The 17,193-nt window shown below is 45.1% G+C and overlaps 2 protein-coding genes across 2 annotated transcripts in view; one reads left to right on the forward strand and one right to left on the reverse strand.

Moving 5' to 3' along the window:
- The window catches only part of RASA3 (RAS p21 protein activator 3), a 124,237-nt gene extending 115,357 nt beyond the window's left edge, over positions 1–8,880 (forward strand). Inside the window, exons 21-24 of the mRNA XM_088530517.1 lie at positions 3,331–3,542; positions 4,303–4,406; positions 6,271–6,454; positions 7,034–8,880. Of these exons, the coding sequence (XP_088386643.1) occupies positions 3,331–3,542; positions 4,303–4,406; positions 6,271–6,454; positions 7,034–7,109 (576 nt within the window). The 3' untranslated portion in view covers positions 7,110–8,880. The remainder of the gene's footprint in view (positions 1–3,330; positions 3,543–4,302; positions 4,407–6,270; positions 6,455–7,033) is intronic.
- The window catches only part of CDC16 (cell division cycle 16), a 441,073-nt gene that overhangs the window by 185,962 nt on the left and 237,918 nt on the right, over positions 1–17,193 (reverse strand). The gene's annotated exons all lie outside the window — the stretch shown is intronic.

The raw sequence follows: 17,193 nt of genomic DNA on the forward strand, positions 1-17,193 counted from the left end.
CAGTCAGCAGTCCTTGGGTTTCGTGGTGTGCAGCACACTCAGTACTTAGCACTGCTGATCAGCTGTCTGGGCTCCACAGGGTTGAACACAGGGGAAGTAATCGAGTCCCTGCACTTGCTGCTAGACATTTCCCTTGGGAAGAAACTGGCTGCTTGCTTTTTGTGAAAGATCACATCATCTTGCTCTAACCATCAGAACTGCTTTGTAGGATGATGAAAGTTCATGTATATATGCATATGTTTGGTTTAACTCATATGCCAGAATAACATCCATGCTGTGCCAGTGTGGTGCAGCATTTTGATTGGCGTGTTAGGTGGAATGCAACTGCTTATGTGATGCATGCAGCATTGCTGCCACTTTCTGTATGTGTTAGACACACCATTCATTGTGCCAGAACACTTTTCAAATGTGGCCAGCATAAGTGATGATAGGAGCCTTTCCAATACTCTTCTGCTTTTAAAGCTGAGTACAATTTTTTTTAGAGTTTTATTTAAAAAAAAAAAAAAAAAGGCTCACGCACATCGCAGACTTCTTTACACCCATAAATGGTTGCAACTTTCAGCCTTTTTGCCTGTAATTCTCCCATTACCTACACTGCTTCTGGGCGTCATTCAGGGCACTGCTCAAACCTACCCTGTATACTAGGCCCAGTGCCTGTTTCCTCAACAGCATTTTGTCAAAGTGAGACTCTGTGTTTGACTCTCTAGTATTTTCCCCACTTCAGATGTTATTTTGGTAGGATACTTTTGTCTCTGTCAAAAGATGAAATAATTTCCTCTCACTTGCTGTTGGAGCACATCTTCATGTATAGCTGTCTTTGGCTTTTATTAAACATGTTAATTCCTCCTGCGATGAGCAAGAGCAGCCAAGCTGCAAAATAATTCTCAAGCTATCAGAAGGGAATGGTGATATGTGATGAGAAGGACTCACTTTTGAACTATGCCGTGTTCTGCAAAGTAGCCAGCTGGAATTAAAGTAGCCACAGAATTAGGATAAAAGTTGTTGAGTATGGAAAGGAACTGAGCTATAATGTCAATTAACTCCTTATTGCAGACAGTCTTTAATTTCTGTTGATTCTACGTGGCTAAAATGCATTCAGAAATTCAGAATATTGTATATTAGTTATAGGAAAAATATCTCTTTATTGCTAAAGTCAGAAGATAGTATTCTGACTACAAACAGCAGTTGGGCTTATTTGTGTGCTTAAATTCAGTGTTGCATTTGGAATTAGGTCTTTTACGTTCATTCCAGAAAGTAAAGTGTAGAGTCTTTTCGGAAGTAATAGAAAATATCATTGCCACCTTCCCGTGGTAAAATATTTCCATTTATCTTGTCATATATAAGGACAGGATTCTCTAAAAAACACAGCAGATATATTTGCAGCGGATATTCCGTTCTAGGTGTTAAGTTGGATTAAAAATCCAAATTTTTCTCATAATTCTCTGCATGCATCTGTGCTCAGAATTGATCCAAATCTATTTTCCTCACTTATGGTAAGTCTGCATGTCTAGCACAAAGGCCAGAAAGTCTGTGCATCACCTCTCAAGCAACGTTCATCTTCCTAGGTAGATTATTGAGTGCTGGGGAGCTGATGTGTTTTTCTGGAGGAGCGAAGTGTCCAGGTCCTCAGCGCTGTTTGTGGAGCGACTGGTGTTTTGGGGAGTGTAAAGGTCTCACAACCACTTGAAATTCTTGGCTTAGTTGTTGGCTTCTGAGTAACAGTTGCCATGTGTTTGCTCACTTAGACTGGTATCCTCTTACATGAAGCCATCGCCCTTAAATATATTCCTCTGTTGTAATGCAGAAGGCTCCATTTAGCCCAGCAGGGCATTAAGATTTTTTTTTTCCCCTGTAGGTCTGTGTTAAATGGGAGTTAAGCTACAGACTCCTGTCTTCCTCTTTCTTTCTTTCACTATCCCCCAAGATCAAAGTTGCCAGTTATGTCCTGAAAAGTTTTGTTAAAAGAACCCTTTCTTTAGTCCCTGTTTTGGCAATGCTGGACTGATGACAGCTGCTGGTAGCAGCTCCTGCACGGGTACTGTGGTGGCCTTTGTGCTTTTCTGACTCGTTTTCCACATCCATAGAAATACAAAATCTGAGGAAATGACTGCTGGAGCCTTCTGTTCCCTTTCAGAAATGACACTGTAATTAAAATAAAACTATTGGCTCCTGAATTAGCATTTCTATTTGCAAGCCATTTTGAGGGATGCACAGTGAAGAGTATCTCCAAGGGAGAAGGCATTGTGGCTGCTCAACAACTTCGTGCCAGTTGGCAACATTGTCAAAACCTGCTAGGGAAGAAATCAGGCCAACGGTTCAGGTCTTCACAGAATCACATCTTCATAATGCCTAAAGGTGCAATTCAGGGGGTTTTGTTTGTTTTTTAAATAACAAAGGAACCATCTGTTTGGAAAATAATGGAAAAGCAGAAAGGGAAAAGGATATAATTTAGGTGATAGAGAGGAAAAGAACATTAAGTATTTGCAGAAGTTAAAGGAAAGGAAGATGGTTAACACTGGCATTTTTGGTTAAGGTCACTACCTTTAGCCTCAGCACAAAGCTATCCTGAGTGTGAGATCAATATAATCAAACAAGAAGTCTGTGCATCAGAAACTTGGTCCTTCAAGAAGAAGAAAATAAACGTGATTATTCTTTATTAGGTTTCAAGCTGTTTTGACCAGGCAGGGGGGAGATCTAGTTTAGATTTTGAGTGCCCAAAACATAATGCAGAATTAATGTATAATTATTTTAACATTCAAAGGTCATTAGAGAGCTGCAGAGAAAACTGCATGGCTGCGACTTAAAAATAGAAGATGTATTTGGGGAGCATGGAAGTTATTAAGGGGTAGAATCAGACCAAAAAGCATATTAAAAAACTAGTGATATGACAATGTTAAATAAAGCAAAGCTGTCATGAAAGCAGGATCCAAACTCTTGATTTTCCCTTTCCTGACCCCTGCATTTCCTTTCAGCCCTGCCTTCGTTCCTTCTGTCAGCCTTCCAAAAGCTGGAGCTGCGGCAGTATTTAATTTGCCTCTCTGAGACTGAGAGCAGATCTTGGAGAGGCCCAACCCAGCAAGCTGGTAACGGCTGGTTTTAAATCATCTCCTTCAGGAACAGGATCTTATTCCTGGTTCAGGTTAAAGGTCTTGTTGTTTTAAGGGTACATTTTCTGATAGGTTTTGTGTTGAAATATATTTATTGGTGTATTCTTTTCATATGCTTGCTTTTTTTTTTTTTCCCTCTTCAATAAATCTTCAGTTTGTACCCAGTCTTAAATTCAGCTCACAGAGGGGTGGTTTATTCTGTGGCTCGTTTCCTTGTTTGCAGATGTTCCAGGTGATACAGCCTGAAAGAAGAGTCCTGTATATCCAGGCTAATAACTGCGTGGAGGCCAAGGACTGGATTGATATACTCACCAAAGTGAGCCAGTGCAACAAGAAGCGCCTCACCGTCTACCACCCCTCTGCTTACCTCAATGGCCACTGGCTGTGCTGCAAAGCTACGGCAGACAACACGCCAGGCTGCACACCCTGCACCGGGTAAGGCCCCGCAGCGCCAGCCCGGCCTGCCCGGGGGAGCCGCACGGTGCCCCGCGCTGCCGAGGTGCCACCTCGGCCAAGGGATGCTGTCAGAGACCAACGTCTTTCGTCATTCCTCATGCTGTCCATATCTGTGTATCATGGTCTAAATGCTGAGATTGTCAGAGTTCAAGGCAATGGCAGGAATCCAGTGTGGGATAAGATATTTTTATTCTGGCCAGCTGCACCAAAGCAAATGCCAGAACTTTCAGTTGTCTGTAAATTTTCTGAAACTGAGAAGCTTTTGCTTTTAGATTTAGTTCTAGACTGCCTCGTTTTAAGAGGTACATCACTGTGTCTGTTAAATGAAAAGATACTGTCCAGTCTCATCTAAAATGAGAGAGAGGCCCCAAGTCTGCAGCTGGTTGCTAGTCTCAGAATGTAAAAGCAGAATAGTTGGCAACTCGGTGCTGTAGCTCCTCCGTCTGGCTACAGCAGATCAGTTCACCAGGACGACTGGGTGCTGACAGGTAGAGCCTGTTCTTTAGAGACAGAGTGAAAGCATATTGGGTAATCTGGATGTGAAGAAATTTTGGGCTTGTCTGCCTTTTCTGCTGGGGAAAATGGGGAAGTTTCAAGATTCATTACATACAGTCTGATAACTTTCATGAATACTTAATTTTAAATATGAAAGTCACATGTGCTGTCATCGCTAAGTGTTTTTGTGCTATAATGCACTGTCTGTAATCTGATTTTTACCTCTCTTCCTGATGCCTTACAGAGGCCTGCCAGCAAATATACAACTGGATATAGATGGAGATAGAGAAACTGAGCGCATCTACTCTCTTTTCAACTTGTATATGTCAAAGTTGGAGAAAATGCAAGGTGAGGATGAAAGATCTTTGCATCTTCAGTACATTTAGCAAGATGAAAGAACTATGAGAAAATGGTACATTCTAGCTAGCCCAACCTTGCAGATCGCTCGCCCATGATATAGTGCCCATTATTTAACTTGTTTCCCCTCCTGCTGCCTTGAGGCAGTTGTGTGAATTATTTTTGGTACACTGCAATCTCATAGTCTGTACAAAGTTCTTTGCATGTTAAACAGTTGTTTGAAATATGGTCTTAACCATCATGTCCTAAAATAACGTAGGCTCAGGGCATAGCTTGCATGCTCTAAACGGATAAATCACTGCATACACTAAACCAGAGGTTTACTGAACCTGAAAAGAAGCACCAGCAAAGTTGGGGTTTCAGTATAACATGGTTTTGTGTTACCAGAAGCCATGTGCACATTCTGTAATTGAGTTCCCAAGAACATTCTGGATCCAAACGGTTTCCTCAGGCAGTTTTTCTTGGAGTTACCAAGAAGAGCTGATCCTGTGGATATCTCTGAAATGAAAAGTGAAATTTGGGCTGGGGAGCTCTCGAGAGCTGGGGAGAACTAAGATGTAAAATGAAGGATCAAAGAAAGAAGAGACAGCAGAGGAAGTTAGTACTGGTAGGCATGCCAAGAAAAGTATCCGGTGTACATGATGCCAGACTTGAAATCCCAGTTTAGTACAGGGAGTGGTAGGGAAGCCTTCACTGTGGCACTAACCTTTAAATAGGACTTTATTTTATAATATGAGATAAGCTGACGGTGTCAGACATCCAGCTTGGAAAGCACTTTAATCCATTCCTGGCCGCCGTGCAATTGCCAACCTAAGATCCCCCACCACTTCCGAGCTGCCTGAACTGCTGCCCAGCTTCCCTGTTCCGAATCCTTGGTGCCAGGGCCAGCATCTCGTTTCAGCCACTGAGAAAAGGACACAGGCCTGGCACAGGCACTGCAGCAAAGGGAAAGCAACCTGAGAACTGAGAATGAGACAGCAGCAAGGCTGTAACGTTAGGGAGAAGTGGGGACAAGAGTGAAATATTCTCTCTCTCCCTCTAGTATGGTCAGCTGCAGTGCAGAAGCAGATGAAAATGCTGAAAATGCTGCATATGTCGTGGTCCCTTATGCAGCAAGGATCGCTGCTGGGACAAAAAGGCCATGTCACCGCTCGCCCCTTCCTCAGACACCCCCCTCAGCAGACAGCTAGGCCGTGGTCATGGCACGGTCTGCCTGCTCTGGCTCTCTGATCCTCTTGGGAATCATGTGGTAAAACGTGTCCTGTGCCCGCTTCAGCCAGCGGTGCTCTTTCAAATTCAGCCTGTTGTGAGAGGCACACGTTGCTGCTCCCTGCTGCTCAGGGACATTGCCCGTCTTGCTTCGTGACAGGAAAACACTCGATTTTGTACGGGACGGTCCTGCAGCAAAGCGCCATGTTTTGGCCCGTGTTAGACTTCCCAAAGGGTGTGCGTGGTACTGCTAGTGGTACAAGAGCTGCTTCAATTATTCTGCACAGGGTAAAAAAGAGAAAAAAGCCTGCTTTTCTTTATTTTTTTGCTTCTCCCATGAAGAGATGGCAGCAGAGGGCAGTCCGCGCGAAGTCGGAAGCAGCTGCCCGGCTCATTGCTGTCTCCTTTGGAGCCTCGGGGCAGAGAGCGCCCAAAGCAGCCCCGTGCCCAGCAGAAGGGCAGGGAACTGCTCCTGCCGTCACCGTTGATGCCAGCTGCGCGGCTGTGGTGGCCACGCTCAGGCGAACTAAGTTTAGGAGCTGCTGGCCTGTGTGAACCCCAGACTGAGTATTTTTAGTCTGCCTGTTCCACATTTTCCAGCCTGTCTGATAGCTACTCCTACACTCTTATTTTATTTTTCCCCCAGAGGCCTGTGGCAGCAAATCTGTGTATGATGGGCCGGAAGAGGAAGAATACTCAACATTTATCATTGATGACCCTAAGGAGACCTACAAAACACTAAAGCTGATTATTGAAGGTGTCGGAACTTTAGAGCAGGAACATGCTCAATATAAGAGGGATAAATTCAAGAAGACAAAATATGGAAGCCAGTAAGTATGTTTTGTGCAAACAGGGAGACAGTCCTGGGGAAAAGTAATTCACATGCTTATTGCCTGGTCCTTCACCCTATTCATGCTCAAAATAGAGCCAGAAAGTACATACAAAGTAGAAGTGATACCATGTTACTCTAAAGAGTTACAAGGATTTTTAAAGGATTTTTTCTAATATATTTTCATTCATAAAAATAAGCCTGATAATTCTCTTCTAATTTTGAACATGTGCACATCCAAGGGAGTAAATGGCAGATGGTGCATGTATTTAGTGTGTATTCTAGAGTGTTGTTTAAAACTGGAAGGAGTGGTTGATGCAGCCATATACCCTTCTTTTGTGTACATATAAGCAAAGCAGTTTTGGGCACAGCTGGCACACAAACAAGAAGGAACTCAGTTCAACTCTCAGTTCTTCCACTTACTCTGATGCATAGTATCACTACAAATACAGCTCAGAAAAACATACTTGTGGAAAAGGCTTTGTATGTTCACTTTCCAGTACAAGGTTTTGATGTTTTCTGCCAGAAAACTCCATGTATAATGTTTTTTTTTCTTTTTCCAATTGTGTTTTTCTTTCAGAGAGCATCCGATCGGTGACAAGAGCTTCCAGACTTACATTAGGCAGCAGTCGGAGATCTCAGCACATTCCATTTGAAGAGCAGAAAAATCACAGGACAGTGCTGAAGAGTCGGTCAGAAGCTAAAAAGCAGAACTAAAGGGAAGCCACACATGTAGCAAAATGTATGGTTAAGTGTCAAGCTTACAAACTTTGAGACTTGCTAAAGGTTGTATTCTCTTTTCAAGAAACTGTTACAATAGTTGCTATGCACTTTATTCATCTGGTTGTTGACAGATGATAAAACTCTGCCTTCTGGGCAGTTGTTGTCATGTGTATTTTTAAATTTGCTTTGGTTTCTTGGAATCTAGTGATCAGTTCAATGATCAAGCCGTGTGGTCTTCATCTTGACAACTTCCATGCAATTCCTTATGTTTCAGAAACCAAGCATGCTGCTAATATGCAGCGTTTTCTAGAATTGTTTGTTACTGGTTTTGTTCCTGGTTACTGTATATTATGCCACACCCTTGTGTGCTCTCTTAGGAAAAGCTTAGTAACACTTTGCTTTTAATGCCTGCATTTAGGAAAAGAAAAAAAAAAAAAGCAGAGAAGAGCCCTCTGGTTGGTGTGATCTCTTGCATTGTAGCTTGTATTATGAGCAGGCCTTTTGTTTTTACAGCAACATATTTTTTTGCTAAATGTGCACAGTTTTTGTTAGAAATCCAGATCTGAATGGTACTCTTGATATTTTTGAGATACAGAGTCATTTTTCCACATTCAGCTGACTTTGAAGATGAACTCTCAGTGGTATAATAAAAATGACTCATAAATGAGAGTAAGTTAGAAGTGAACTAATGTCAAAGCTATGTGTTTTTTGTATATAGTCCAGTAATGATAATCTTTGGAAGTCTGCCAAGGGATAGGCAAGTTATGCCAATTTTGAAGACTTTTCACCACAGCAGCAAGAAAGATGACTAGAACACACGTCTGGCCACTGAGGTGCACCGGGTCTCAGACACAAAAGCCGTCAAGATGGGTTTGCTGTGAAAGGATGTTTAAGCACTGGAGTCCATGCTATCCTGATGCCACTTGGTTTTCTGGAATATAGATTTCTACTTTTCCAAAAATGTTTTTAAATACTTTTTTAAAGAGATTTCCTAAAGGTAATTTAGTATGTTAACACGCATAATGGTAACTTGTTAATGTTCTGAGTGTAGTGAAAATGGAATGACCTGTGTATCTCACTAATACCAACAAAAGTCATTAAGGAGGAGAATAAAGATCTGCTAAATATAAGATATATATTTATGTATGCTGTTTAGTTGTACTCCATAACTTCCTCTGTGTAAGGGTCTAATTCACAACCATCTGGCTTTGACAGCACAGAAGCCTGTGTGATGGACTTCAGGCTTCTATGGGATAGAAGCTGGTGTTGCTTTTAAGCTGAATTGGACCAGAAAGCATTGAACTATCAGTTCAATGTGAAGATATCTGTATCGTTGCCTAAAGTGTTACAGAGCAACTCTCCGCTGTGTCCTCATTGCATCTGGTGTGATTTGAGATGGCTGAATTGTTTGGAATGCCTCTGTTTGCTAGTGATGCTCTTAGGAATGAGGTTTTCTTTTTGTCTGAGTATACAGTAGACCACCTCCTAGTAGATGATAAATGATCCCTTATTCATCTTCTCCCAGGAGCCTGGGGAACAGGAAATACGGAAGCATTACCAAGATGCATTTTGGACTCCAAGCTTTTAGCTGCCATGAACTGCAATTTTTAACATGTATTTGTAACTTAATATTGTTTATAAAATACTAATGACCTGTAATGTGTGTTCTACTTGCCAATTAAAAGAAATGTTTTATTTCTGAAAGCTGCATGTGCACCCGAAGTCTCTTGAGGTTCGCAGTGGTCACTAGGGCTGTCCCTTGGCACAGCATCAGAGTTGGGCTGTGGATGGGCGCCTGGTGCTTTTAAATCCATCCCATTTGGGGCTGTGAAGTCCCATGCTCCTTCTTCCTCCCTTCCTCGCCCTTTCTCTTGGGTCAGCATTTCACCTCTGGGACTGCGCAGTATGAGCAGATCCAGCAACAAAAGCAGGTCTTGTTCAGTCAGATCAGTTGCTGCTGGTAAGGAGAAGGGGTGAGAACGTGTTGCAAGGACAAGAGGGGTGATTGGGAGTCTGGCAACTCACATTTGGGTTGGCTCATGACTCCGTGGAGCAGCTGCCTCCCTTGTTGTGACCTTCACTGCGGCTCAGGCTTAGATGTCTTTCTATTTTTCACAAGTCAGTCTGGTCTGCAGAGATTTACCCTCTGCCGAGCGTTTCTGGAGTCCATGAGCCCTCCCTGCGGACTCTGTGCCTTGCGCTCCTGCTCCCCGGCGTCCTGCGGGCAGCCCTCGCCTCAGCCTTCCCACTGGGCAGGACTGCAGGAGGGCTGGGCCGTGGGGCCGGCCCTGCGGGAGGGCTTGGTCCAGCGGCGCCTCCCTGCTGCACGGGGTGGCTCTGGCTGGTACCAGAAGGTGCCTCTTGGCTCTGGGAAGCTCCTGGAGGAGCTCCTGCAGATAGGCCACAGCCTGGGAAGAGAACCAGGCTTGAGGGGGGAAATAGCATCACCAGCACCTTGGTGAAGGTGAGGTTCCTTCAGGGTGCCCGACTGTGCTTTGGCCGTCTGGTTTTAGAAACAAACATGATTTTAAGTAAGGTGATATAGAAAAGTGGCAGGTGATTTGTAAGTGAGCAGGTTTAAAAGCAAAATTCGTGTAACACCATTCCCAGACCTGTCTCCAGTCCTTCAAATTCCCACTTTTGTTTCGTGTAGTGTATACAGTCATTTTCTGATTGCCTTTCTTGGCTGGCTGCTCTTTTATTCCGCATTGTCATGTCTCCGGCTGTCACAGTATGCGCAGACTCTGGTCCTGCGTGTCTGTGTGATGGGAAGAGGCAGTGGTGCAGTAGCTGCCTGCTGTAGAGCTGACCCAGGCTCTCTCCAGTCTGTCCCCTTTTCCTGCAGGAAAACAGTTCTGAATCTCCAAAACCACAGAGGTGTAGGTGGTGTCCAGAGAGGATCGGCAACTCCTCTCTGGAAGTTGGGAACTTGAAGACCAAGAAAGCTCAAAAAATGAAAATATTCTAGGATCCTGACCCTGCCATGACCAGACAGAAGTACTTTCTGGGAGCCTTGGTCCCAGTGCACACAGAACTGCCTCTGCTCTTGTTCTCCAGGTGTTACCTTTGGTCATGGTATAAGCTCCTGCTGTCCAATTCCAACTTTAAACTTCATAAGGTCACCTTCAACACTTAAACACTGCCTCCAAGACTTGAACATCCCAGACAGGTTGAGGAAATGGTAGGAAATCCGTGAAAACCTCTGTCTGCATGAGAAGCAAAGTATTTTTGTTGTTAGGATCCTGATGCAGAACTACGAAGGCTGCCAGGGTAGCACAGCTCTAAGGCATTTTATATTTGATACAATTCCCTGTTGCATCCTTCTCTGCAATATACCCTTTCAAACAGGTCATTTCAGCTTGCAGGACCTCTGCAAGAAGCTGGCTTGGGCACTGGGAGAGTGCCTGGATCCTGCCAGTCACTGCCATCTGCTTCAGGAAATGAATGCAGAGAGAGCTTGACAGCAAGGGCTCAGGCTCTGCTCTTTGACTAATTTTACAGAGTTCAGTCAAGTTTCCGTCACCGTTTTCACCGTTTCACTGCCCTGCCTAAAGCTGCTGAGAGGAAAGCATTTGTTTTACTGATCCAGTGGGGCCACAACAAACGTACTGAGCTCCAGGAGCGTTGATGAGAATGATTGCAGCCCAACCAGGCAATACATGCGTTCATCAAGAAGAATTTTTATAAATTCCTCATAAAAAGTTCTTCTCTTCTAGTGTGGATGTTAACACTAACTCCTTTCTCTTTAAAACAACTAAGTCTTGATGCAGGTGACCATGGGGCACACTGTTGCAAGCAGGCGCTAGAGGTTTGGAAAAAATAATATATTTGATTGTAGACTCATCGGATAAATAGCTGGGGTTTTTTTCTGCCATCAGAAACTGAGACTGTAGTGTTTGTGTTTGTGTAGTAGAAATTTGCTGAAGAGCACAAAGGAAGTGAATTTTATGAATTACAGGTGAAGAAGGGAATTTTTTACTTAATGAAAACAAAAAGTGGACGCAGCAAAGCGTCCCTAAAATCACAGAATCACAGAATGGTTGAGGTTGGAAGGGACCTCTAGCGATCATCTAGTCCAACCCCCCTGCTCCAGCAGGGACACCCAGAGCACGTGGCACAGGGTGGCATCCAGGCGGGTTTGGAAGATCTCCAGAGAAGGAGACTCCACAACCTCTCTGGGCAGCCTGTTCCAGTGCTCTGTCACCCTCACGGGAAAGAAGTTCTTCCTCACACAGAGGTGGAACTTCTTATGTTTCAACTTGCACCCGTTACCCCTTGTCCTGTCGCTGGCCACCACTGAGAAGAGTTTGGCCCCTGTCCTTCCTACTTTCACCCCTCGAGTACTTGTACATGTAAAGCGCCTTGTATTCTGCTTGCTCTAGCAAGGCTGTGCTGCAGCTGAGCTGCCATTCCCACTTCCCCTTGTCTCTGGAAGTTGTGCCTTGGCAGCCGTGACATCCTGCGCCCGTGATGGAAATGTCTGGGGAGGCTCTCAGCGGGTGAGAGCAGCTTCAGAAACAGCCGCGCTCATCCCCACGGGCGGTGTGTGGAGGTGTGAGCGCCCTGCCACGGTGCTGCAGGGACGCCCTCGTGGGTGTCAGATGCAAGGACACCCTGGTGGCCTCTTCTGTCTTGTGGTAAAGCCCCCTGGGAGGCTCCTGCCCCACTGCTGCCCTTCAGTGCCCTCCTGGGACCGTGCACGGAGCGACGCTGTAACCGAGCCGGGGACACCAGCTGCCGGGGAGCTGCCCAGACACCGGAGAGGGTTTTTAGAAGCCCGGAGCATTTATTTATCCAGCCAGTCCGCAGTAGCCTCACAAGTGCTGGTATCAGCACAGTTTAACGGCCTGGAGGGGAACAAATTGCCCAGATGGTTTTGTCACCAGAAAGTCCATCTTCCAGCTCTGCCCCAAATTCATTCGCTTCCAGGGCTGTCCCACCTCATGCTCCATATTAAAATAACTGATGTGCAGCTCTGTCTGTAAGAAGAACTTCTGAAATCAATATTGCCTGTTTTTGTATCCTACTCCACTTACTGGGGAATCACTATGAGAAATTATGTGTGCAGAGGACCTCTGGAGTTCATCTAGTCCCACCTCCTTCCCGAAGCAGAGCCAGCTCCAAAACTGGATCGTTTTTTCAACTCTATATCCATGAGAAGTGTCAACATTAATTAGAATAAACATAATATCCTCATAAAAAAAAAGCATCTTCAGGTTCCTGTATTTCTAATTGTTGTATCATATCTGCTCCACTTGCAAGAAATCTATAGGTAGTTTCATAACATCAACTGATTGCAGCAAGGTGTGACCAGCAAAGTGCAAAGCTGGACTGGGGTTCTCCTACCCAAGCCCTGAGAGAGGGTGCAGGCCAGGTGCATAACTACCTCCAGAATAGACCTGCATGTCAAGTGTTGCTGAATGTTATTGAACATATTTCATTAAGACATTCCCATTTAAAACCTCTCTTTTTTTTTTTTTCACTTTTCTCTATATTCGTGAGCTGAAAAATGGACAGAAAAAAAAAAAAAAAGCCGAAAGAAAAGGAGCAATTAACTGAAACTGGGTATGGAAAATACTACCACACAGATAGCTAACAGGAAAGGATCGCAAAAAATGCTGGTGCGCTCTTGTTGGAGGAGAATGCTCTGCAGGAAGCACTGCATCCTGCTGGAGGTGAGAAGGGGCAGATTGCTGAAGAGTAATACATGGATAAAGGAAATGATCCAATGTCTTGTGCATTGTAATGCCACAATTACTTTTCCACACATGTGGAACCTGGTGGCTCTAGTTGCTCTTTGACTCAATTGCTCAGATTTGGCACATTAGCTGCCAGGCAAAACCTAACTGAGCCTAATTCCAGCTTTGAAGACCCCCAATGTTTGTGTGTCCTCTGTCTTTCATCATCTGAAGCTTGTAAATTTGGTATTACTAGATACAATGTTTGCCTCCTGCCTAAGTGTTTCCTAGTACACAAAGATGGTTTTTGTTTGGGACCATCAGTAACCAGAGTAATTTGTAGGCTGTGCTGAAATAAAGTTTGGTAAAAGTCATCGTCCTACTTCAATGTCCAAATAGCTAGATCACCCTGGGTCTAGTTACCCTTGCCTAAATATTTCTGGGAGGAATAAATGTCTGCCTGCAAAAACAATTGGCTCTGAAAAACTAGGATTAAAAAAAAAAAAAAAAAGTTATGCATAATCTCACAGCCCAAGAATCTATTTAGCAGAATAAATAGTTTCTTATCACTTGTTTTGGTTTCTCTTGCTTTTCATGTGGGTAGTCATCAGTTAAATGCTCTTCTGTCTTATGACTTGATAATTAGTTCTGAAATCTGTTTTCAATTTTTAAGCATTTTTAGCTCTGAAAACATGGCAATCTTTTAGCTTCTGCTGTAAGTACAGTCCAATGAGAGCAGTAGACACAGGCTCTGTACAGAACAGAATCAGCTGCAATTTTTTTTTATTATTATTTCTTTTGGTATCTCAAAACAAAAACAAAACAGCAACATCTTATCTCTTGAAACAGAAAAACTGTTTCTGACTGAAAACTGACAGAAAAATGTCATCTTCTGGATTACATTTATGGTTGGAGAGAGGAAGGTGAACACGTGGTACCTGGATATGCAGCACTCGACAACCGCAGTGCATCCAAGTCAGCTGGTGCCAGAGGGCTCCGTGCACCCCTAGTGCCCACGCGCCCGGCCTTGGGCCATCCATGTGCTCCCAGGCAGGGGCCTTCACTCTTACTGGAGGGTCCTGAGCCAACTTGTGCCCTTGGTGCTGACTGCATGACACGAGCATGGAAGAGAAGAGCGGATGGAGCCAGGCTGGAGCAATCACAGTGTGCGTAGGTAGGGCTATGCCAGAGGTTGCTCTAAAACCTTGTGTAGGTAGAGCTATGGCAGTGGTTGCTCTAAAACCCTGAGCATGTACAGCCGGAAAGGATGACAGACTTACCTTGGCTCCCATCTAGAGCAGGTTTGTTGGGAACAGGCTGCCCAGGGAAGCGGTGGAGTCACCATTCCTGGCAGCATTCATGAAAGTGCAGGTGAGGCGCTTAGTTAGGGAAACGGTTTAACAGGCAGGGTGGTGAAGGGCGTATGGCTGGACTCGACGGTCTTGAAAGTCTTTTTCAACCATAGTGATTCTATGATTCTGTGATTCTAGGTGGTGAGGAGACCTGCACATGGATTAGTTTCTTCCCTGATGATGTTCAGTATAGACTTTGACTTTTAATTTACCATTGCTTTTCACATTTTCAAGTCCAGACAGATCTCTTGATTCCTTTTGCTGCATCCCTTTGTCAGGGATGTAGCACCACTGGTTGATTCAGTCAAGTAGGCCACTTGGTGGTGATATGACATTGCAGGGGAAGGAAGATGTCCACTATTTTTATTTTTCTTCCTTTACAAATGCAACAACCTCAGTGCTGTGGGGTGCAAAGAGAAGTATTTTAATGCTACAGGCAACTATGAATTCATGCCTGTAAAATCTCACTCATTTGAATGCTTGCATGTAGCAGGGAGTGGTGCTCCAAAACTGGTATTATAGGGACTTTGAAAATATATTAATCAGGAGTAAGTTTTCTTTTGAAGGGACGGGCATGAGGGAGGGATCATGTTCTGCTGCATAGGTTAATATGTAAATCTGGCAGCACTGTTTGAGTATCGCTTTGCTCAACAGATCTGATGTTTCACTGCAGAACCATAGGATCAGCCCTTTGAATTAACAACTGTAAGGCAAAGAGAATGGGATCTGTCTCTCCAAAAGCAGGTGTCTGCTGTGCAGATACCTACATTTCATTTAGTCACCAGCCTCCTTTAATAGTTGGAGGAAAGAGGTGGGCAATTCTAGGGTGTGACTGTCCATTTTAGATGGCTGCCTTAGGATGAAATGAATCAAGCCCAAGAAATTCCCATTTTTCTTCTATCGATTGCGCGACCATTTCCAGTGGGTGAACTTACAGTAAAGACGTTTCAGGCTGGGAGACGAAAGCCACGCAGGGTGACAGGAGCAGCCCAGCTGCTGTGATGACCATCATTACTCTGTAGTCACGCCGTCATTTCTGCAGCAGAGATTTTCCTGAAAGCCCTGGTGTTCCCCGTTTGCCATCTCAGGGCCGGGTAGGACCACTAGGTGGTGGTGCTCTCTCGCAGTTTCCTCCAGGTAAGGCCGGAGCACGGTTCGGGGTTGCTCTCTCGCAATGCTCCCTGCTTGGGGAGGTTTGGGAGCGCTCTGAGCGAGCGCTAGCACCAGCTCGGTGCGTTGTGGAGCCGCCCGGGGTGCACGGGGTGCGAGGGCGCTGCCGCGCTCTGCCCAGCCGGCCACAACGGCCGGGCGCCTCGTGCTGCTGCGTTGCTTTGTGCCCAGATTCGGACGGATATGGAGCCAGGGACGCACGGACGGGGCCCGGTGCAGGGTAAAGGCTCCTGGGGCAATGTTTTCTCCTCAAAACTTCTGAACAAGCTTGAGTTGGCTCCGAGCAGGCGCAAGACTTGTGTCCTATGGCCACAGTGGTTTTGGCCTTACCTTGCACATTAAAACTAGATTTAGGCAGCCTCTACCAGGAGGCCAGAAAGGCAAATCTCTCGCTGCCTCAGCAATGTCAAATGGGGCAAAATGAGGAGACCGGCTGTTTCCACGTGCCAGCATTTAGGGCCCTCAGGCAGCAATGAGAGTCCTGGTTATTGCTTTCAGTTTACTTTTTTAATTTTTGTACCTTTTTAAATATACATCAGTACCTTGTCCCTGTGTATTATTGATCCCATTGTATAATATTGATCTCAATCCCAGAGCTTTTAAGAAGCTCTAGACCCTCAAGCTGCTTATTCTGTCTATTTTTCCAATGTGGGAAGGGAAACCTGCTTGACTGGATGAGTTCTACATCCTTATAATTAAACTTGCATGAGGAAATAACTGTGTATTTAACAGTAATCAGCAGTGCCACAGCTGATTCCTATGGCATGGATCACCGCTTGGGAACCATAAACCTAGTGCTGGTCATGTGACAGTTTCAGGGATGTCTAGGAAGAAAACCCAGGGCAGCTTGGCCATACAGCATGAATAACAGAGCATTATGTGAAATTCCACACTGCAGCTTGTGCAAAGCTTGTGCAAATGTTATGAAAATGGATCTGGGGAGAAAAGAGAAGAGAAGAGAAGAGAAGAGAAGAGAAGAGAAGAGAAGAGAAGAGAAGAGAAGAGAAGAGAAGAGAAGAGAAGAGAAGAGAAGAGAAGAGGTTGTAAAATCTGGAGCTGGGAGCTCTATCTATCTAGGGCCTATCCGAAACTCGTGCAGATGGCACCAGCTGTGCCGCTTCCCCCCACACCAACAGGCCATGCGGATCAGCAGATTTCCTTCTGCTTGAGCTGTGTGTTTTTCCCTGGAAAGCATGTGATAGCTGATCTGCAGAAATCCCTTCTTAAGAAATGTTTGCTGCCGTTTCGAGCCAACGCCGGGACGGCGGGTGGAGCGGCTCTCAGCCAGCCCCTCCTCCATGGGCTGTAGTGTTTTGTGCCCCCCAGAAGGAGCTCTGCAGGGCCAGGCGCGAGGGCCGCGCAGCTCTGGGCTGCTGGGGCAGCTCCCTGGCTCCTTTGCCCATGGCCATGTAATTCATGCCCTCGTTAGCTGAGATGTCTCTCTGTAGACACAGGAGCATCTGACCTTTGCCTATGAGGGCTGACATGTGCCAGCTGAGAAGCAGATACTAATTGAATAGAAAAGCAGAGCTTCCGCCTGGTTTGTTCATACACCCAGAGCAATTCTGTGCAGCCTAAATTTTACCTTGCTCTTGCATCTATGTCCTGTTCTCCGAATCCACAGAAGCATTTTTGGTGTCAGGTTGGGGGGGAAATGAGGAAAGCAAGCTCACCTTGCAGGGGAGATGCTGCTTTGTGCTCTGGCTGCTCTTGAAATTGCTTTATGGTGAATGTGAGAGCCTATGACAGGGAGAAGACTTCAGTGATAAACACAATATCCTTTCTTCTGCCCTCCCTTTTCCTTTGTTTATGACAGA

This window comes from Tinamus guttatus, unplaced genomic scaffold, assembly GCF_059628265.1.
Source record: "Tinamus guttatus ecotype Peru unplaced genomic scaffold, ASM5962826v1 Tinamus_guttatus_pri_ptg000030l, whole genome shotgun sequence".
Lineage (NCBI taxonomy): Eukaryota > Metazoa > Chordata > Aves > Tinamiformes > Tinamidae > Tinamus > Tinamus guttatus.